Here is a 21825-nt window from a genome sequence, read left to right as displayed (position 1 = left end):
TGGAATCCAGGGAGAGCAGGGTATAGAGGTTGATGCATGGAGGCAAGGAAAGCATCGGTGGACTGGACAACAAAATGAGCCGAACAGCCAGCAAGCCATAAGTGACTAGGTACCTTCACGAGCTGCATATGTACGAGAAAGAGACCCACAACCTAAACTCATGTCGTGTAGCAGAACCCAACTGCGATATATTGCGTCCTCCGTTGTTCTTCTCCTTTCCATCGTGGTGCTTGGGCCCTCCTTTCTACGAAGTGGATGCTGAGAGCAGAGAGAGACAAGGGTGGAACAATGGGGCTGTGGTGGCAAACTTGACGACAAGATGGGCAAGAAGAGGCCGTGACATGGCAAACACCGTAGCTGGGCATGATCAGAAACGGAAGGAGGGGAAGGAGAAGGAGGACGAGATACAAAAAAGGGAAGGAGGGACCAAGACAGTCCGTACGAAGAGAGGTCTCCCAGCACAAGGACGTGTACGACTGTACATTGTCTGTTGTATTACTCGAGCAAAGCGCCACGAAAATGTGGCCATCTGTCATGCCAATAAGAGGAAAAGTTGCGGTGTCGTGAATGAGGTGTCCCTTGCCGTCGCCGTTTTCGCCCTGACCGAAAAGGTCGCGCTTGCCATTGCAGTTCTTAGCAGCCAAGAGTGTCCGCGGCCGAGTCACACCAGTTGCTCCGTCTACGCATGGTATGAAGTGAGATTTCGTTGATGCTAACGGACACTTTCTGCTCTGTGATTGTGTCTCCCCGTGAAGGAAGGAAAGAACCCGACCGTTGTCAATTGCCGTTGCCAGGCGGCTGGTTCGTCTCGAGATTTGGATGTCCTCTGTCCCAACACTGAACACAGCAGCCGTCTGCGCGTTATCGTGTTGTACTTGCTTATATGTGACCGATATGGTATGCTGTTGGCGTCGTCTCCTTCACGTATTTCACCCTTGTGACAAACCTGTACCACGGAGTGTGGATCCCCTTAATATTACGGCAAGAGCTGTGCAAATTCTCAAATATATTGAAAAGTAAGGTGTGTCGAGCCGCACAGAAGACTTCACGAAGCCGGTATTACCGGGTTCTTTCAACATGCTCGTTTGTGTGATTTCTAACCATCTATGTCGTATATGGTCAGTTTCAGCCTCGCTCAGAACGACCGGCCGCAAGTCCACCCGCCATACACGACTAATGGTACTACAAAATGGTGGGGTGGATTTGCACTTCAGGGCAGTTGAGCGAACCACACGAGCGCCAGTGTCCGGTGTTGGACGGCGGGAAAGGGCGGCCGGTTGGTAATCGGAGTCAAGGTGGGGAACGACATCGCAGAACGTCATTGATCGGCGGGTTTATACTTCACGCCATATATTGACATATCAAGTGGTTGATTATCGATAATTATTTGCGACACGAGTCTTGAATATTAGGTATCGTATCGTATTCCACAATTACGGACGTGTCCTTTACGCTTACCACTCACCAGCAGCATTAATAACTTATAAAAATGGCCGAACACGTCGAGCGCTTCAACCCATCCAAGGAACTGCCCATCATCACCTACGGCCTACCTTACGAAGACGCAATTGCAAATCACCTGACATCAACTGTGAAGCGCTCACGGCCGTATCTGCTGGTGTCTGGGTCGCTAAGCCGCGACACGGATGTCGTTGACCGCCTGACCAAACGTCTGCACACCGCCGGCGTCGAGGTTGCTGCCGTCCGCGAGGGCATCCGCTCACACACGCTGTACGCGGACCTGCTACCGATCCTCGCCGAGATTCGCTCCACCAAGGCAGACTCAATCGTCGTCGTGGGCGGGGGCAGCCTCGTGGACGGCGCCAAGGTCCTGTCCTACGCTTCGGCCAACGGCGTCGACTCGCACGAGGCTTTTGAGACGCTGGCCGAGCGCAGCGGCTCCGGCGGCGGCCACGATGTCAAGAGCTCAGAGATTCCTTACATGTGCGCGACAACCACACTCTCGGCCGGCGAGTACAGCTCTTTTGGCGGCGCTACCAACGAGCGCACTCACCAAAAGCATCTCTTTTACGACCCGTCGCCCGACGCGGGCCACCGCGTCATCGTCATCGACCCGCGGTTGACGCTGACCGCACCGCCAAGCGTGTGGCTGTCCACCGGCATGCGCGCCGTCGACCACTGTGTCGAGACGGTGTGCTCCCGCGGGCCCAAGCCTGAGGCGACCGCGGCCGCGCTGCAGGGCATCCGGCAGCTGATCCCGGCGCTGCTTCGCTGCAAGAAGGATGCCAACGACCTGGACGCGCGTCTGCAAGCCCAGCTCGGTGCCGGCCAGAGCATGAAGGGCGTTGTTGTGTACGGTGTCGAGCTGGGCGCGTCCCATGGCATCGGCCACCAGCTGGGCCCGCAGGGTGTGCCTCACGCCGGTCAGTCAGCTCGCCGTTCTATTGTGTTGTCCCCGTTCGCAACTAACCCTCTGCCCGTCAACTAGAAACAACCTGCGTTTTGCTCCCGGCTGTCCTCAAGTACAACGCGCGCGTCAATACAGACCAGCAGAAGCTTGTGCTAGACACGCTCTGGGACGAACCCATTGTCGCCGAGGTGTTGGTGAAGCAAGGCAAGCTAGAGCGCGACACGGCCGATCTAGGCGACACCCTCGATGTGATCATCCGCGTGCTCGACCTGCCGCGGGCCCTGTCGCACTATGGAATCGGCCGCGACAAGCTCGAGAGCATTGCGACCCTGAGCTTAAAAGACTGGATGTGTAAGACAAACCCGGTGCCTTTGGAGACGGTGGAGCAGGTTGTCCAGATCTTGGAGCAATGTCTATAAGAAAACGCGATGGGAACACGACGGGATGTGGATGGAACAGTAGGCAAACGGTTCGTTCCCGTTTATCATACTAAAAGTCTGATAATATAAGAAGCATAATAATTTGACAAAGGAACATAAAAGTTCGGTGTATGAACTGTGGAAGTCATGTTATGTTGACTATTACCCGTCATTTCAACAGCATTGCGCATTAAGACAATGTTTATCGATAAGGCATGCTGAAGCAGTGATTGGCGCTGCTCGCTGAGTTGCCCCTATTTTTTTTTTTTCGTTCTTTATCGCCTATCCGCTACTTGCAAGTTCCCTTCACAATATTTCCGACGTCTACTTTACGCTGAAAACGTACAGTCGAACTGTTGAGACGGACCGCAACCCTCAGCAACTTGCTACGTTTTCGACTTACATCTTCCACTCCCTCGCCATGTTCGCTGTCCCGGGCTGGTCGGTTTCGGCCGACAAGCTCAAGACAGAGACTCTGAACAAGCCTCCACCACAAGAGAAGGGCGTCAAGGGCCACTCGACCAAGGGCACTGGTGCCAATGCGACCGCGCTTTTCGCCGAGCCGGCCGCCAAGAAGCGGAAGCGAGAGAAGGCGGCCAAGAGAGAGTCTAGTGGTCCCCAGATCACGGGCAAAAACCTCGCCGAGATGTGGGAACGCGTGATCGAGAAGAGAGATCCGTCGCAGCGCACCGAGGGCGGTGCTCCACCGTCCAAGAAGTCAAGACGGAACAAGAAGGACAAGTCAGAGGTCGAGGGCGAGACAGAGGCGGCAACGAAACCAAACAAGCCAGCTGCTGCGCAGCATGTTTCTGAACCGATCTCGATCCCGACCAAGTCCCCCGCGTCCAAGGAGACGCCCGACCGGGACGAGGCTAAGCCTGCGAAGAAGTCCGGGGCCAAGGCACGCATCGACAGTGTCCCGGTAGCAAGCGAGAAGTCCGACCATTCGACACAGAGCGGCAAAGTCAAGGACAAGAAGGAGAAGAAAGTCAAGGCTGCCGAGGCCGACACGTTCGAGCACACACCCAAAACCGATAAGCAGGAACATAAGGATAAAAAGGACAAAAAGGACAAGAAAAAACGCGAAGATGTCCAAATGGAGGACGTTCAGACCACACCAAAGGAGCAGACACCCAGCAAGAAGCAAAAGGCAGACAAGCTCAAGCAGGACAAGCCCATCGCATTTACAGCAGCTGCTGCTGTTGCTGCTGCGTCCCCGGCCGCTGCCACTGCTGGCGTCCTCTCTCTCCCGCCGGCCGGTCCCAAGCTCACGCCGCTGCAGGCGTCCATGCGTGCCAAGCTCGTGTCCGCTCGCTTCCGCCACCTCAACGAGACCCTCTATACGACTCCCTCCGCCGAGGCCCTGCGTCTCTTTGGCGAGTCGCCCGACATGTTCCACGCCTACCATGAGGGCTTCCGGCAGCAGGTCTCGGTCTGGCCCGAGAACCCCGTCGACGGCTACGTAGCCGAGGTGCGCCGGCGCGCCGGCAAGGGGTTCTTCTGGCGGGAAGTTGGGTGGTGGCGGTCGTGGTGGCGGTCGGGGACGAGGCGGTCGTGGCGGCCGTGGCGGCTTTGGTGGCCACCACCACCGCGACCCCACGGATACCCTGCCCCGCACCCATGGGCAGTGTCGTCTCGCTGACATTGGCTGCGGCGATGCGCGCCTGGCTGCTTCGCTCGCGCCCGATGCTGCGGCCCTCCGCATCGAGGTGCTGAGTTTTGATCTGCACGCCGACCCCAACAACCCGTTTATCACGGCGGCCGCGGACGCCTCGGACCTTCCACTGGGCCCGGGGTCCGTCGACGTCACCGTGTTTTGCCTCGCACTCATGGGCACCAACTGGCTGTCCTTTGTCGAGGAGGCCTACCGCGTGCTGCGGTGGAAGGGCGAGCTGTGGGTGGCGGAGATCAAGAGCCGCTTTGCGGGCGGTGCGGAGATGCGCGCACGCCTCAAGCAGAAGCAGCAGGCGAACCAAAAGGGTCCCGTCTCGCACAGCGTTGGCTTCCGGCGAAAGAATGGCATCAAGGGTGGCAAGAAGGCTGGTCAGGACGAGGATGACCCGGATGTTGTGGCTGCCGCCATCAGCGAGGTGGACGGCGCTGATGAGGGTGGCAGCACGGGTGCTACCGATGTGTCTGCCTTTGTGCAGGCACTACGCCGTCGTGGCTTTGTCCTGGACGAGAGTGCTGCCTCTGGCGAGGATGGCCCGCCCAAGTCGACGGGTGGCAAGCCGCCTGCGGTGGACCTGAGCAACAAGATGTTTGTCAAGATGCGCTTCATCAAGGCGGCGCCGCCGATGGTTGGTAAGGAGGAGGTCATGCAGTCACTCAATGGTGGCCGGGGCAGCGATGGCGGCGCCAAAAAGCCGTCGGTGTTCGACGACGACAAGAACAACCAGAACGCAGACCCCATGGCCGACCCGGCGCTGGAGGCGAAGATCCTCAAGCCGTGTGTGTACAAGCTGCGGTAATATTCTGGTCACAGTTGCGTTTTCTAGTAGACATCTGTTCTTGGCGTTTTCCAGGAGCATTTGTTTGGTTTGTCGGTCGAGACAATGTAGCGATAAGGTTACCTCTGTTTGTAAACATGACATCATGAGCACCACTTGATACGTCTACATGAAATGGGGCACGCATCAGAGACGAATAAAGTGCATCGCCAATTCGTTCGTCGATGAGGTCAAAACAGAAACCTTGAGCAAAAACCAAGTTATATCCCTAAATAAAGTAATGCCAATCGCCTATAAAGCCCATCGCCCAATATTGATAACCATGCACATCCTTATGGCTGATCTCGACTGCTGTTTAACGTCTCGTCCATGTCGTGTATTTGATGCTGTCGATTGTACAACCACTATAAATCTCCCCTTCAAGTCTACACCTGGAAGAGCAAACTCGCTGCATATTGCACGTTTCCACCAGTAGCCTCCAGCGACTGCAAGACAGCTTCCCGCGGGAACCCCAACGCCATCAGCTGCTGAACATCTTCTTCTGGAAATGAGGCACCGCCTGCGGCAGGTGGCTGCGGCGAGCGTGCAGCAGCTGGTGCGGGTGTTGCGGCGGAGAGCGGCTGCTGCTGAGTCTGCGTCTGAGGCTGAGGCCGAGCTGGCGCTGAGGCGGGTGCTGGTGCTGCAGGCGGTACTTGTGCCGCTTCTGCGCTTGAGCCCTCTTGGCCCTCTGGTCCAGAAACGACACCCGAGCGCTGACCGATTGTCGTTCCGCTGGGGCCGGGAAACGTTGGCTCCTCGGCCAGTGCCTCCTCCGAGTCCTTGGGAATGTCCGCCTCGCCGAGGAAGGGGATCTCGACATCCTGGATAATCAGGCGGTCCTTGGCCAAGTCAATGGATGCTTGATAGCGTTTTAGCATATCCAGGCCGAGAAGCAGGTCGACCGACTTTCCCTCCATCACAGTGAAGCTGCAAGGCAAGAAGAGGCTGCCGATCTTGATCTGTGCGGAGTGCACACGGCCGATGATCGTGGCCGTTCCGACACCACGCGCCACACCCGCGAAACGCTTGTCCACAAGCCGCATGATACCGCAAGCCTCGGCGCAGCCCGGAGACATGATGGTGGCCTGCGCGCCCGAATCGACGAGGGCCTTCACCTTGTATCCGTTCACCTCCACGTCTACATACAACATGTGCACGCGACCGAACACTTGAGGAAAGAAGAGTTAGCAAAAAATTCGTCGACGAATATGGCGTGGGCCCGACCACTGCCTACCTTCTGGGTTGTGCTCCATTGCATTCTGGAGGTTTTCCATCACACGCTCTTGCCGGATAATTTCTTCAATGCGCGCCTGTGCCTCGATATCGAATGGGTCTGCGTTTAATTGTGCGATCTGGCGTTGGCGGTCCTGACGCTCGCGCCGTTCCCGGTCGTAGTTGTTGTTGAAGAACTGGGCGAATAGCTGCGGGTCGTCAATCACTGATGCAAGCTGTGGCTGCTGCCGTATGGCCTCTTCACGCAGGCGCGGGTCGCCCAAAATCTGCAGTCGAATCACTTCGGGGTCTGGCTCGCCCGGCTGCCGCTGCCGGGTGCCTGCCGCTGCCGCCGCGCCGCCGGCCTGCTGCGAAGCCCTTGCGCCAGAGCCAGCGCCCGGGTTTCTGGGCTCGCGGATGTGCATAGCAATCATGTCCCCGTTGGTCACATGGAGGGCCTCGAGAGTCTGTGCTTTGTCGGTGATGAGGTTGCCATCGTGGTACAGGTGCTGCGCAGTCGGCGGGATCGAGGTCTCGGCTTCGATGGAACTCTGGAGCGTCTCGACGGTCATTTCTGGGTACACCTCGAGCGACAGCAGATCCGGCTCGTCGCTGTGTGCCCTCGACACGGTCACCGTGATTTGCCTAGAGGTTTGGCACATTTGTCAGCACGCGACACGAGGCAGGACGGTGCGCGTGGAAGGTGAAGCAAAGATGGTGGGCTTGAGCATAGAGGACGCCGATGGGGAACAGCCAGCTTACATTGTGGGCAAGCTAGTGCACAGAGCGAAGTTCGATGTCTCTATATCGAATCGAAGGCTAGGTTGTTGTTCAAGCTTTCTTGACGCCCACAAGGCTTGGCTGCTTTTGTTTGGAAGATCAACGGATCTGTCGAACGAGATCGAATTTGGCGGCGGACAGAAGAAAGAAAAGTTGGATAGGGCAAAAGAAAAGTGAAAACTATTTCAAAAACATGTCTGATGAGAAAGTGAAGTCGTGCTGGGAGGCGGGCGGAAGTGCAAATCGTGCTTTGATGAAGGCGGCGATGGAGACAAACGGAAGCGTATGGAAACGTCAATTGGCGGCGAGGCTTACAAGCGACTTTCAGCAGGTGCCGGCCGCCAGTCACAGTAGTGCCCTTGCCTCAGAGACGACGCATTGGGACGCCTGCCTAGCTCGGATGTGAAAGGTATGGTTGGCCAGGCTTAGGGCCCATTTAGCCAACAGGGGCTGCGGTGCCTTCCGAACGTAGAATGCGGGGTCTAGACTTGGGTAAGAGGCTGAAGAGGCAAGTACCCAAGAAAGAAGGAGCAGCCTGGATGACAGACATTCCGATACTCAATGCCTGGGCTTGTTCGCTATGACAAGCTCATTTCACAGCAAAAAAGATAAGATACACTCTCCCGACTGTTTGAAGAGAAGTAAGAAACGTCATTGGTAGTCAAGCACAAGAGTTTCACTGAAGGCGGCGCGATCAGCTACAGATTAGAAGAATCCCTTTCATCGGCCACGCAATGCGATCGTAGTGAGAGGGCCATTCTGTTATTCTTGCGCCGTCGGTGAATCAGGAATCGGTGTTTCATACTCTTCATTCCTTTCTAACCTCATGAATGTATGCTTGGTCTCTTTGTGTCTGTTTTACTTTCATGCGTGGTCCTGTCCATCCGTGCAGAAATGAGTGTTTGCCAGCAAAGCGGCCAGTACCTGATTGGTAAAGGTAGGAGCAAGTGGCATGTGTGGATTCGCATCAGAATGAGTTAATGGACGACAGGCTCGCAGGGAAGGATGGCTGGATGGCTGGGTGGGGCAGCACGCCAGCAATCGCGCAGTCTTTGCCGCTCCGTTCTTTCCGCCCCTCTTAGCGCACAAACAAGCAGTTCCCTGCCCAAACCTGCAAAAATCGAGCCACAGACCGTTGCACTGATTTGACACTGGCCTTGCGGTGACTGACACAGCACCTTCCCGCTACTTTGCCTTCCACACAGGCCCGAACATAACCCGGAGGTTGTCCCTTCTCAATATCTCGATTTCTGCTGTTTGCTCGTTCTCATTCCGTTCTCCAAAGAGGACAAGCAATCTCATCGACAGCACCCACCACCTCTCATGCACACATCGTCCTGATGTCCTTGCACAGCGTATCGTATTAGTTACTTTACATCCTACCCAGCCTTTTCAACGCTGCGGCCATGTCCCGCTCCCGACCGCCGTTTGCCACCCTCCTTCTCTCCATGTCGAGGTAACCGCCGACGCCATGTCCGAACCTTCTATCTTACTATCTCGACCATCACTAGACGCCAGCGGCGGACACGATGTCTCATCGCCGGCTAACACGCGCCCTCCTTCGCCCAAGTTGGGCAACTTCGCTTCTATTTTCGACGATTGGCCCGCCGGTGTCTCCTCGGCACTCGACCAACTCACGGCCACCAACCAGGGCGATCCCGTGAAGTCTCTTCACGCCTCTGAGCCTGCCGTGTTGTCTACATTTTCTGGCTCGGCGGTCGACGCCCCTCGCGGGTCTGCCTACAATGCTGGCTTCTTATGCGGCCTCGATTTCTCTACGATAGGCTCTCCGAGCGGAACTCCGGGCTCTCTTCTTCCCGACACGACTTCAGAGGATGGCAGTGGTGGAGAGGACGACGACAGGGCCAGAGACGTGGATGGTGTCACTGCGGGAATTCTTCTTCCCGCCCCGGCCGACCTCTACGCGGCGAACCTGAATACAGTGCTCATCGCCTCGCCTTCCGCTTCGCCGCCGACAGGTATCGCAACCGTGACTGTCAAAGCCGCCGCTGCTGTGGCCGATGTAGCTACGCCAACACGGCCAATGTCCATCTTGAAGTCCCCCAAACGAACTCCCGGTCCCGTCGGCACGCCTGGTAGCATGGGTTACAGCAAGGCCATGGGCCAATACGACTTACCTTACCCCCTTTCCTCCTCGCTGCTCCTTTCGTCCCCCATGGCCGGATCGCCCATGTTCAGCCATCCTATCCAACCTCTGTCGTGGCATACCAAACAAGAGAAACTGGCTCTGCTTGAGATGAAGCTCAAGCCCGAATACAAACGGGACCGCGCGCTGAAGTTTCCCGGGGCTGAAGCGGTATCACCGGACGCTGGCCTTCTTCATGTTTTCGTGGATCTCTCGAACATTGTGATTGGATTTTACAACCGCATTAAAATTGACCGTGGTTTTACCCAAGACAAAAAGATGACGGCGCCACCCTTTTTCTTTGACGGTTTGGCGCGCATCCTCGAGCGCAATCGGCCTTCTGCACGCCTTGTCACAACGGGGTCTGCGCCTGACTACTACGACCGACGAACTTGGCCGGCGTATATGCGGCAGGCAGCTGCCCTGAACTACGAGATGAATATTCTTGGCCGTGTCGCTAAGCTTCCCCCATCACCGAAGCTGAAGTCGTCCACCAAGCATTACAACAGCAACAACCACGCTTATAACAACATGGGCCACAAGAAGAGCTCAAGCCGTGGCCACAACACCGGGAACAACTTGTTTGCAGAGAGTTACTCATCTGACGAAGGTGTTACCGCCAACTCACACTCCATGAAAATCGGCGAGCAGGCCGTTGACGAAATCTTACAGCTCAAGATGTGCCACAGTCTTTTAGATCATGACCCCGGTACCATTGTCCTAGCGACTGGTGATGCGGCCGAGGCCGAGTTCTCGGATGGATTCTTTAAACACGTCCAACGGGCGTTGGTCCTGGGCTGGTGTGTCGAGCTGCTCTCCTGGAAAATGGGGATCTCGAGCGCCTGGCGTGACCTGGAGCGGAAGGAGAAGGGAACTGGCCGATTCCGCATCATTGAGCTCGACAGGTATGCGGAAGATCTTCTTGACATGTGCATTGATTGAGTTCTGCAGGCTTATCGTCGGGGTTGCAATTCTAACCCTGTGGTATCCCAACACCACGACCTTGCTCCCTTTTTGTCTGCTTTTTTGGCATTGTTTTGTTGTTTTACCGTTTTATGACCGACCAGCCCTCGGCTCGGATTTTATCGTTGCATCCCAGCAGAGCACCATAACGCCATTGTCATCCGGTTGCTTCCGAAAGGACAACAGATGTTCACGGTTCAAGGTCAGGAGAGCAAAGTGTTTACCTTTATTAGCACTTTACTCTTCCTGATTCTGTTTTAATCCTCTTCCATCACTCGCCGTCCTCAAGACTTGAGTTGTCGGTGTTGGTATTGATAGAAGACGTGCCCATATTTATAGTGGCAAAATTGCAAGGTTGCTTCTGGATGGGAGCTGTTTCTGATTTGAATATGTTTGCATTTTATGTTTATGAGCTACCATTGTTTTTGTTTTGTTTCTTTCTCTAGTTTCTGTCTCTTGCCTTATGTTTCTTCTCTGTTGGACATTTTACTTGTTTTTCCGGCATTTCGAGCCTTCGTTTTGAGACTTCACCCAAGTTTCTTGCCAGCAACAAGCAAAGCGATTTGAGCATCTGGACGTGATTTGGAGACGCCACGTTGTTTTCAGTTTCTGATTGCTTTCAGAGCACATCTGCATTACGATGAGTATTATGAAATGGCCATGATTTGTTTTTCTTTCGCATCTTGAATTGATTGTCGGTTTTTGATTTGTCATTGAATACGATATTTTGATTTTGAAACTACACATTTACATCCAAGCCGTGAATGTATATTTGCTCGGCCACTGTTGACATCTTGCTTCTTGGGGCCCGGCTAAAAGAAGTCCTCAAGAGAATCCTCCATCGCAGCCTCGTCTGCCGCATCTCGCTCCCGCTTTAGCCGCTCCGCCTCGTCCGCCCTGCGCGCCTGTTCCACAAACGACAAAAACCACCGCGCCGCCACCAACTGCGAGTCGTCCACGCTGTCAAACCGCTCCCATGCTTCGAGGGCCATGCGGCCAAAGCGCTCGGCCTGGTTGAAGTTGCGCATGTCCAAGTGGATGGATGCTACGATGTCGTACATTTCGGCGTGCAGCGGCGTGACGCCCTCGGCCTCGGTGGTCTCTTGGAGTGTCTCGGCGGTCAGAAGCGCCAGGTCGTACTCGCCGCTGCGGCTGGCCTGGACCAGTGTGGCCTGCAGTTTGCGCATGTCGCGGCGGCGGTCTTCGGACAGGGTCATGGCGTCTGGGTCGGCGCGGCAAAGCGAGCAGCTGCAGTTGAAGTGCCAGTTGTTTTGCAGGAACGCACGGCGCTCCGTGCGGGACAGGGTAAGCTGGGCATCTAGGGAGGGAGGGAGAGACAAGGGAGGTCAGCACTGGAAATAGAGTGCGTTCAAGAGGGCCGTCGCTTGTGCACCACTAATCAAGAATGTTCATGACGTACAGCTGATGGTAATCTCTTCGCCCGGCTGGATGTCCCGATAGGCCACGACCTCAATTGAGAGCGTCCGGTGCGAGAATCGGTAATAGGCACTGTTGAGCTGTTAGAAGAGACCCGATATGTCTCCCAGGGGTATGATAAACTTACTTTGGGTTGCAAGCATGGTTGATTCGCTATTCAAGAGGTTAGCTTCTTCTTTTCTTCATTTATGGGCGCCGATTTCTCAAGGACCTACCGACAGCTCGGGGTAGAGACCGAGATGCAGCTGATTCATCCCCAACGCCAGGCTGATGGTGTTGGTGCCCAGGATGGCGTCCACGACGTCGCCGCCGGTGCTCGTCGACAGCGCAAACACCCGCTTCTGAGTTTCCGCGGGCAATTGCGAAAGGCCGCGCCGAATCAACCGCCGACGAGGCAACGGTGCCGTGTCCTCCAGAAACGCCTTGCTGAGCAACACGGCCGGCAGGTCCAGCATGGCAATCTCGCCCTGTGCAATCTTGCGTGCGGCCACGACACCGAGGCCCTTGCCGGGGGTGGGCTGGATCATGTAGGCACCGTTGATGGGCCCCGGCACAAAGTCGCGGTGGCGCGATCCGCCATAATACGGCCGGTCTTCGAGGGCGTCGGCGCTGACCACGTCGGCGGCAATCTCAGGCGCGGTGAGCAGACTGACGCCATGCAGTCCGCCCAAGACCGAGTCCGAGTACAGGCAGTACCGGATGTCGTGGCCCTTTCGCGGGGTATCCTCACTGCCTTTGGTCTTGAGGCAGCGCACAGGGTGCGTCCATGGATAGCGCGGTGGGTTGCGATAGGGTCGAATGCGCTTGATGTCGGTCAGTGGCGGCGGGCAGTGGTGGTAGACTGCCCGCAAGAAGGGGTTGACAGCCTTGAAGAGGCATGTACCGGGGACGGTGGGCTCCACGACGCGAACCTGCGTCGCCGGCGCCGCCTCTGCTCCAGGCAGCCCAGTGAAGGACGTCGCAAGGCCCAGGAGCACCAATAGTCCCGTCGTCGATATCTGTTGGCTGAGCATGATGAGATGCAAGGAAAGGCGACACTATAAGGATGAAGGAGTATCGTGACAAGAGTTATGGCAAGACAGAACAGGTGTTCTTGCCTCCTACCTTTTGTCCCTAACGACGTGTTAAGCTGGCTGGGATCCTGCGACATCGCGACATATTCGTTCATCCTCTGGGAAGCACCAAGTGATACACTGTGGCAATAACACGCTGTCCAGAAAGCCGGCAGCGGACACTACAGAATGGCATTATGTCACATCTCGTAGACAATATATTAAATTTATGCTTTGTGCTCCGTCTATCACCTTGCAATAGAGGCGAATCTGGGGAACCGAACGGAGAGAATTGGATCGGGATATGGGTGGCCGCGGAAAATATCCGGCGGGTAAAGGCGTATGGTACATGTACGTTTTAATAATGGACCTTGGAGCTGGCCATTGAAAATGACGAGTAAGTTTTTATTTCCCTTTCTTTTTGTAATTTAATTAGAACATTTGTAAACAGTGGAAAATATGAGGGGCAACTGAGAATAAAAAACGAAAAGAAAAAAAGAAAAAAAACGGGAAATAACACTTTACCAGACCACAGCATCATTGTCTTTTTGTGCTCCACGACTGTCTCTCGCATTTGTGCTTCCCATAAAATGTCTGAGAGGGTTCATGTATGTCTCCGATTTCAGCCAAGGCAAACTAAACCGAGGCGCGAGAACACAAATGTGAATAAAAACAAAAATTCCTATCAATTGTTTGAGAATGGGCAAACAGGCAACCTAACTAAGCCTGTTGTAGAAAGAGGGGTCAAGGCAGATAATGTATATCCGTCGGAATATGTGAGATACTCTATCGTTCTGCTGAACCAGGCGGAATCAAGCCGCAAGCTTAACCAAATCGACGCTCTGGTGAGGCTGAATAGGCAGGGCGTGGGCTGAGCACCAGGAAGATGGTAACGACTAGAAACGAGAACAAATAGTTGCACTGCATGACCAATGCGTTCTAGACTGTCAAAGACTGCAGGAAAGTGCTGAACCCCCTTTCCTGCTTTTGTCCTGTCTTCTCTTGCCTTCTATTGGTCCAGGTTTGCATCGTCGGGCCATCGAATGCGTGGCTTGACTCGAAACTGGAAATAAAAAGGTCGGGCTGAAAAAAAGGCCTAGTCAAACAAAGCAAGAGTCCGTAAAGACTGGAAGCATTCTTAAATGCCTGGCTTTCTAGATTTCGAATAGACGCTGCCATTATCTTGTGCCTTGTCCTGCCGTCTTCGACCTCAAAATTGATCATCAAAACACGACACCCGGCACGATGGTCTTTTTCTATTTCGGCCCGTCGGCTTCGTCGTGGGCCACGGGAAACGACCAGTTCTCATTATGGTAGGTTGGCACCTTTGCTGCTTTTCTGGTCGTGGTGGTCACACACTGCATGCTGACAAAACAGCCGGCAGCTTCCACCTCCGATCCAGACCGTCTGGGACTCTCTCGGGGAGCACTTTGCGGATCAGTCACTTGGCGGCACGCGTATTGACTGGATGTCAACGGGCGTGGATGGGTCATATTGCTTGATGCTGAAGGACGGAAACGGTTAGTAAAAGGATAAGACATATGAAAAGAATGACTCTTCTTGTCTGCCAGCCGCGGCACTGACCCTCGATCCTCGCACAGTCCTCTCCAATCGCGCCGATTTCCTCCAGTCAATCCGCATCGCTCGGCAGACCCAGCCGTACGCCGCCGTTGATCATGTGAGTTTCTCACCTTACGGCGCGTACCTTGTTCGCTTCAACACGGGCGAGGTGATGCTGTCGCCTGAGACGTCGGGTCTTTTCCCTGATGCTTTCGTCGGTCTTACCTCCGACTTTGTCCACTTTGCCGGGCCCCTACGCAACACTCTCCAGCCAACACAGCTCGAGTATGTGTTCTGGGGCCCTTCGGACAGTGTCCTTGTCAAGGCGCGTGGTGGTGCTCTCCGCTGGCAAGGCCTGCCGGACAGCTTGGTGACCGAGTTGCGCGCACTGACCGTGGGCGTGGACATGCTGTCTGCTGGGTTTCAGCTGGGCAAGCGGACGACACTGTGCCCTTGGGACGGTGATCTGTTCTTTTTGGAGTTTGAGTCGTTCCTGGGCAGCACGGCCAAAGCGTACCCGTATAGTTTGCGGCAGCACGGGTTGAGTGCCGACGCCATGCAGTACGTGGTTCTCAACCAGTGGCCGCCCGCGCATCTTTTGGCGGCAGCCGGTCCAACATCTCTGCTTCCCCCACAGCCGCCAACACCACCGGCATCGGCACCTCCCAGAGCCCCCCCAGGTCCACCTCCCGATCTCCCCCCTCGAGCCTCCCAGACACTACCACATAGACCTACGCCGCAAGTGCAAGCTCAGACTCGCGGTCCACCGATTCCGGTTTCGACTCCGTATATTCCCGGCACACCACCGTCGACGACACATGCTTCCAAACCAGAAACACCAGTGGAGACGCAAGCCTCACCTCTTCCTTCGATCTTGCTTCCGGAGGAACAGGAGCAGAATCGGTCGGAAGATGAGGAGCGCATCGATGCCATTGTGCACACGCTGGCCATGCCCGACGACATCCGCAGCGTCGCTGAAGAGGTGTGGGACCTTTGCACGATGGGCGTTTTGGAGGAGCCCAAGTATGTGACGGCCAGCGATGCGCTGCAGCTGTTTGCGGCGTCAGAACTGAGCAGCGAGGACATTGACATGATCTGGGGGAAATCGGATCTGGACCACAACGGACTACTGGACCGGGAGGAATTTTTGCAGGCCATGTACCTGGTGGCGATCCAGCAGTACTTGCGGGGGATTAGCGATCGGTACGGGCTCCAGGCGCATTTGGACGCGGCGGCGACCGCCGGCGAGGTACGAGAGGCGAGGGCGTCGCCTGCCGAGAACGCCACAGACGTTGCGGGGGAAACAATGTCGCGGGACCTGCCTCGCGATGCAGCTGCCCAGCCTTCGCTGCGCGGCGCTGTCAAGGACATATTCAAACTGTTTGTCGAGACAGGATCGCAGATCGGATCCTCCTACAAGCAAAGCGTGCAAGCTGCCGCGCGGCAAAAGCAGGAGCAAATGCTGGCAGAGCAACTGCTGGCGGAACAGCAGCTGGCGGCCATCCAGGCCGAGTACGGCGTCCATAACCAATCGCAGCTGCTACAGCAGCAGCTGGAGCAGCAGCAGATGCTCGAGGCCCTGGAGGCGATGCAGATCAATGCACAGTCGTCCATGTTGGCGAGCCAGAACGCGGCCATTATGTCGCAGTTCGGCGCCTTCAACGTCGGCGGCGACAACGACGGCGGCGGCCACGACGGCGAGGACGACGCCAACAAGGACTCCAAGAGCGGCATGGCCAAGCAGCTGCGCGAGTCGCTCCTGAGCTCGATTGTCACGGAGAGTCCCAACGTGCGCTGGGAGGACGTGGCCGGACTGGCGTCGGCCAAGGACGAGCTGCAGGAGGCCGTCGTGTTCCCACTGCGCTTCCCGCACATGTTTCAGGGCAAGCGCAAGCCGCGGCGGGCCATCCTGCTCTACGGCCCGCCCGGTACCGGCAAGTCGTACCTGGCCAAGGCCGTGGCCACCGAGGTCGAGTACACGCTGTTCAGCATCAGCGCGACGGACCTGACATCCAAGTGGTTCGGCGAGAGCGAGAGTCTGGTGCGCCAGCTGTTTGAGCTTGCGCGCGAGAAGAAGCCGTCGGTCATTTTTATTGACGAGATTGACGCGCTGTGCAACAGCAGAGAGTCCGGTGGTGGTGGCGGTGGTGGTGACGATGCCACGACAGCCCGTCTCAAGACTGAGTTTCTCGTCCAAATGGACGGTGTCGGCCACGGCAACAACGAAGGCGTCGTCTTGCTGGCCGCCACCAACCTGCCCTGGTCCCTCGACCCAGCCATCCGGCGCCGCTTCCAGAAACGAATTCACATCCCCCTGCCGGACGACGACGCCCGCGCAGAGCTGTTCCGTGTGCACGGCGGCGACGAGTGGGCCGGTGTCGTTGGCGCAGCGGGCGGGCCGCGCGACGTGGCTGTCGGTGCCGAGCTCGCGCGCCGCACGGACGGCTTCTCGGGCAGTGATATCGCCAATGCCGTGCAGGACGCGCTGATGCTGCCGGTCAAGCGTGTTCGCGGCGCACAGTACTTTGCGCGTGATGCAACTGGCTGGTGGGTGCCGTGCGAAGCGGGCTCCGCGGGCGCACGGCAGATGACGTGGAAGAACGTGCCACAAGGCAAGGCACGGGCACCGCCATTGACGGTGGACGATTTCTTTGCGGCTGTGGCCAAAGTGAAGCCGTCGGTGGGAGCTAACGAGATCACGAGATGTGCTGAGTGGACTGCCCAATTTGGATTGGAGGGCGCGTAGGGGAGGAGCAGGGGAGGAGCAGACATAGGATAGGGAAGGAGTAGGGCAGTGAGGTATTAGGAATTAGGAAGGCACGATCTACACGATTTATAAATGCAGAATATTCACTCAAGGCCAAGGCAGGCACAACGGACGGTGTTCACGTGCACGCATATCATTTGTTGTGGATAGAGGGAAACAACTCGAAATAGGTATAGAACGTATCTCATCCACCGTGACAAAACAAAACAATGCAGTAGGTCAATCAACAAGAGATGACAATAGTATACGGTGGACAAGAGACGAAAAATGAAACTTAACAAAATGCGCATATTGCCGGCAAACACAGATAATTTTTCTCGACCAATATTCTCCTTCCATTCCTCCACCACAGAGCCAGACCTCTCAGCCGGTCTTGGGGATCGCGGTCGTGGTCACCGCATTCTCACCCTCCGATGAGTCGCGCGCTGCGGGTGGTGCCGACTTGGGGGCGTGCTTGAGATCGGCCAGGCCGTAGTAGATGATGGAGATGATGCCGAGGACGGCCGACAGCACCGTGAAGGTCATGGCGACAATGCCACGCGGCGTAAAGCCGTCGGGGATGTCCTTGGGCTGGGCGTTCTGGCCCGTGAGGTCCAAAAAGTTCTGGGCGTTGGCAGCGGCGTTGCCGACCGTGGGCACGGCAGCAGCAGCGCAGGCCGCATAGTGGTCATCGGGGACCTCGACGTGGGTGGGGATGAGCTCGGGCGCTTCGACAAAGGTCATGGCGAGACCCGAGGCCATGTGCCAGTCAATGTGGCAGTGGAAGGCCCAGACACCCGGGTTGTCCGCCACGAAGCGCATGACGACAAAGCCCTGGGGCGGCAGCACCACGGTATCACGGCGGATGGGGATCGGCGGGAAGTCGGTGTGGTTGTTCGCATCGTAGGCGACCGGGTCGCCGTCCAGATACGAATTGAAGTCTGGGCCGATGGGCGGCTCGCGGTTGATTACCTGGAAGGTGTGGCCGTGCAGATGGAAGGGGTGCGAGCCGCTGTCGCCGTTGTTCAGGACAATCTCGACGACCTGGTTGTGACCGAGGACAATCGGGTGGGTGTACTCGCCATACACAACCTCGGACGTGCGCAGGTCGCCGGCCGAAAGCGCCGTATACAGCGAGGGGACCTTGGGGATGGTGTAGGTGATGTTGTTCAGCTCGGCGTAGTTGAAGCCGGTGATCAGGTTCACCATGTAGACGGTCACGTTGATCTGGATATCCGGCTCCGGCAGCAGCGCCATGCCGTCGCTGGGCACGAGCGTGAAGTCATCAAAGGCAACAATGTCGTCGCTTGTGGCGGCCGTGACGACGGCCTGCTCGAGCGGCGCGTCCTCGTTGAGCACCAGCCAGTTGGTCTGGTTGAGCTGCAGATTGCTGGGGACTGAGTCCATCAGGTCCGAGTCGGCCACGGTGACAATCTTGTAGTTGACCTCGGTCGAGTTGGCCGTCGTCAGCAGTACACTGTAGCGCTGGGCAACGTGCACGTATAGGGTGCTGGCCTCCTGCGGTTCCGTGTACACGCCGTCGACCTCGACAATGGTAAAGTTGTGGCCCTCTATGTAAAAGTACTGCGCAATGAAGTTGCCCGAGTTGATGATGCGCAGCAGGTACGTCGTGTTGGGCTTGACGTGGAAGGTCTGGTTCTGGCCGTCGTTCATCAGGAACGAGTTGGGGACGGGCTCCGCGCCGGTCGGGTTGTAGAGCGACAAGAATTCGGTGCTCAGATCCTCCATCAGGTCGTGGTACCAGTCCGACAGCGTCATGACAAACTCCTCCTCGTAGTCATTGTAGAAAGGCGCTTCCGGGTCGTGGACGATCAGCGCCTGGCGGTAGCCGTCGGGGTAGCAGAAGTCGGTGTGGCAGTGGTACCAGTACGTGCCGTTCTGTTCCACGGTAAAATTGTATGTGAAGCTGGAGCCTGGTGGGATCGGGCACTGCGTGAACATGGACGCACCGTCCATGCTGTTGGTGCCGTTCTGGAACATGCCGTGCCAGTGGATCGACGTGCTCTTGTCGCCGAGCCCGTTGTACATATTGACCACCAGGCGGTCGCCCTTGGTGACATTGATGAGCGGCAGCGGAAACTCGCCGTTGATGCCAATGACCTTGCGGTCGGCTAAACCGTCGGGATTGGCCATGACCCACGAGACGTTGAAGTCCAGGTTGATCGTCTCGGCCACGGCGCCGGCAGCCAGGGCCAGCAGGCCGGCGACGAATGCGCGAACCATTGTGAGGGGGTGGGAGAAGGGGACTTAAAAAATGAACATATAAAAGGGAAAGAAGAGAAAAGAAAAGAAGACTCAAGCACAAAGGGGTGTTTGAAAATTTGTTTTAGTCGAACTTGTGTCGCCCTCGACGACGACAACGACGAGGATTAAGTCACAAGACGAAGACAGGAATGATGAGAAAAAGGAAGGAGGCCGCAGATGAGAAAAAAGAGAAAGGGACAATAAAAGAGAAGTATGTTGTACAAAGAGTAGAGATTAACATACGAGGGAATGGAAAAGAAACAGCCGATCAGAAGATTGGCAACTGCTAGAAGTGTGGGGAGGGCTGAAGGGAGGCAAGAGGACCACAGGACGCCCGAGAGACTCGATGGCCTGGTAGGGTTAAGGACAGACTCGAAGCTGGGTATGGTAATGCCGCAAACGCACCAATGGAGAAGATGATGTGACCCGGGCGACAAAAAAGAAAAATGCGAAAAGGCAAGAAGAAGGAGTAGAAAAGAGCCCGAAAATGGGGCATGAGGTGAAGAGGACCTTTCAATTGCCCGAGTCTTGTCTTGCTCGATATCCTCGCGACCCGTCTCGGGATGCCGGCGGATCAGATAAAAAAAGAGAGGTGCCACGAGGAGTGAGAAGAAAAGCGACAAACGTGAAGGGCCGGTCAAGGGGGGGAAAGTGTGTTAAAAAAAAACCTACTTCACAGTTGGCCCAGGAGCCGAGACGGCAAGCTCCAGAGCTACCCCTTGGAGGAGGTGTCGTTTGCCGTGGGAAGCTAGAGAGCGGAATCGGAAGGGCAAGACTGGCCCGTAGATAATCCTTTTTTTTGTTTTCTTTTCTGGTCCTAATGTGACTGCAATTCATTGGAAACCCGCGAGCCGCTTTCCACGAAAAATCTGATAAAAAACTAGGTGTTTCTTGCTAGGAAGACGTGCCCTGTCAGTTAGTGTCCGGGGGTTGAAAATGAAGAACAAAATAGGCTAGCTAGAATTGGAGGTTACTAACCCAATGGGGCACGCATGGATTTTTGGTTGTGTGGGCTCGGAGAGGTCCACACCACAACAAAGAAGTAAAGACAATCAATGGTCGAGCAATGGGTAGGACGAGTGTATGGGGTAGAGTTAGTGCTATGGGTACGAGGTACAAATTGTCCTAGATGGAACCCGACTGTTCTTGTTGTCCACCCACTGCCGGCCGATTGCTCGTCAACAGCCTTCCATAGCACTTGTTAGGATTGTGTTGGCACAGCGAAGCGGAAGAAAAACGGGCAAGGATGGGAGAGCGCGAGAGACTCATGGGAGAGACAAAGGTCCTCCGAATGCAAGAGTTGCTGTAACGTCGGTTATTATGGCAGAGTGGCCGTATGTAAATCAGATGCAGTACGAGTATGAAGCAGTCTGCAGAACACGGAAAGATTGTGCCGTCTGGGTTGGGTAGTCTGTTTACTACCGGGGTCCTGCAAGTACGTATCACTTCACTACCTCTTGCTTGCTTTTCCCAAGCTGTCTCGTTTCACTTATTCGGCTCGGATTATCTTACCTCGTGGAGTTTCTTTTACACCGGTACGCAGACAACAGTACGTAACACTTTCTGGGTTTTCCGTGGGATGTGGGATGCAGGAGAAATTATGCGAAAACACGCTGTACTACTCACTACACTCCCCCTTTTCTCGACTCGATAGGCACGACTGTGAGAATCTGCAAAGAACAGTGTACTCCCGCCATGCTTCCAACTGCCAGTGGGAAGCAAAACAAGCGATGGAAAGCGGATCCGAAGTGGGGGTACGGTGATTGTGCTGTGTGGACAAGGTATGGAAGGACATGGCTGATGTGGCTCGTGTCCGTCTGCTGTGCTTGCAATTTCGACAGGGCCGAGGCTCACGGAAGCGTTGTGACGATGCGTCGTGGACACAACAATGGCATTTCAAAGCTGAGCAGCGGCCACGATCAGTAAACCGGCAAGTAAAGCAGTAAGCAACAAGATGTGTTGGGCAATACATCGAAAGAAAACAGAAAGCCAGAATGATCGGAAAGACCAGAACCACTCCGCTTTTCAACAGTAGAAAAATCAATAGGGCATTCGCCAATGTACTGTCGGTTCCGAATAGAGGATTGGCCTGAACTGCAACAGCCGAATCGTAGCATGCAGTAAACGCGTGTCGAGAATCAGAATTAAAAGGCCAAAATATCAACAATCAGTGCGGAGAACTAAGGCGAAACTGGGCGCAAGGCAGGTGATTCGTGTCAAATCTCCGCCGTTGGTCTCGACCTTGGTACGGTCACAGAATTGCATTTTCTCGTTCTCGCCGTGTTCTTGTTCTTATCAATCGTGCCGGGTTCGTGCCGGGTTCGTGCCGGATTTGTGCCGGGTTTGGGCTGCTAATATTGGCACGACATCAAATGTGGCGTCGAA

At 55.8% G+C, this 21825-nt stretch overlaps 8 protein-coding genes across 8 annotated transcripts; 5 read left to right on the top strand and 3 right to left on the bottom strand.

Moving 5' to 3' along the window:
• Positions 1 to 1489: 1489 nt before the first annotated feature.
• Positions 1490 to 2790, top strand: SPSK_07578 (Fe-containing alcohol dehydrogenase; the record flags this gene model as incomplete). Its single annotated transcript, XM_016734237.1, has 2 exons — positions 1490 to 2384; positions 2450 to 2790. 2 exons carry the CDS (start codon positions 1490 to 1492, stop codon positions 2788 to 2790), a joined length of 1236 nt encoding a protein of 411 aa, XP_016590669.1.
• Positions 2791 to 3211: 421 nt separating this feature from the next.
• On the top strand, positions 3212 to 5261 carry SPSK_07197 (ribosomal rRNA-processing protein 8; the record flags this gene model as incomplete). Its single annotated transcript, XM_016733861.1, has 2 exons — positions 3212 to 4261; positions 4302 to 5261. The coding sequence occupies 2 exons, from the start codon at positions 3212 to 3214 to the stop codon at positions 5259 to 5261; spliced, it is 2010 nt and encodes a 669-aa protein (XP_016590668.1).
• A 404-nt stretch (positions 5262 to 5665) lies between these two features.
• On the bottom strand, positions 5666 to 7153 carry SPSK_07477 (DNA damage-inducible protein 1; the record flags this gene model as incomplete). Its single annotated transcript, XM_016734139.1, has 2 exons — positions 5666 to 6447; positions 6514 to 7153. 2 exons carry the CDS (start codon positions 7151 to 7153, stop codon positions 5666 to 5668), a joined length of 1422 nt encoding a protein of 473 aa, XP_016590667.1.
• Positions 7154 to 7464: 311 nt separating this feature from the next.
• On the top strand, positions 7465 to 7677 carry SPSK_08225 (uncharacterized protein; the record flags this gene model as incomplete). Its single annotated transcript, XM_016734861.1, has 1 exon — positions 7465 to 7677. The coding sequence occupies one exon, from the start codon at positions 7465 to 7467 to the stop codon at positions 7675 to 7677; it is 213 nt and encodes a 70-aa protein (XP_016590666.1).
• A 1065-nt stretch (positions 7678 to 8742) lies between these two features.
• SPSK_07408 (uncharacterized protein) lies at positions 8743 to 10359 on the top strand (the record flags this gene model as incomplete). The annotated part of the gene is made up of 1 exon (XM_016734071.1): positions 8743 to 10359. One exon carries the CDS (start codon positions 8743 to 8745, stop codon positions 10357 to 10359), a length of 1617 nt encoding a protein of 538 aa, XP_016590665.1.
• Positions 10360 to 11192: 833 nt separating this feature from the next.
• Positions 11193 to 12830, bottom strand: SPSK_07396 (uncharacterized protein; the record flags this gene model as incomplete). Its single annotated transcript, XM_016734059.1, has 4 exons — positions 11193 to 11698; positions 11801 to 11889; positions 11945 to 11970; positions 12033 to 12830. The coding sequence occupies 4 exons, from the start codon at positions 12828 to 12830 to the stop codon at positions 11193 to 11195; spliced, it is 1419 nt and encodes a 472-aa protein (XP_016590664.1).
• A 1284-nt stretch (positions 12831 to 14114) lies between these two features.
• Positions 14115 to 17175, top strand: SPSK_06973 (uncharacterized protein; the record flags this gene model as incomplete). Its single annotated transcript, XM_016733643.1, has 3 exons — positions 14115 to 14182; positions 14247 to 14389; positions 14441 to 17175. 3 exons carry the CDS (start codon positions 14115 to 14117, stop codon positions 17173 to 17175), a joined length of 2946 nt encoding a protein of 981 aa, XP_016590663.1.
• A 384-nt stretch (positions 17176 to 17559) lies between these two features.
• Positions 17560 to 19419, bottom strand: SPSK_07279 (ferrooxidoreductase Fet3; the record flags this gene model as incomplete). The annotated part of the gene is made up of 1 exon (XM_016733943.1): positions 17560 to 19419. One exon carries the CDS (start codon positions 19417 to 19419, stop codon positions 17560 to 17562), a length of 1860 nt encoding a protein of 619 aa, XP_016590662.1.
• Positions 19420 to 21825: the final 2406 nt, after the last annotated feature.

The sequence above is a fragment of the Sporothrix schenckii genome (assembly GCF_000961545.1).
Source record: "Sporothrix schenckii 1099-18 chromosome Unknown Cont41, whole genome shotgun sequence".
Classification (NCBI taxonomy): Eukaryota; Fungi; Ascomycota; class Sordariomycetes; order Ophiostomatales; family Ophiostomataceae; genus Sporothrix; species Sporothrix schenckii.
This window is presented reverse-complemented; position numbering and strand designations above follow the sequence as displayed.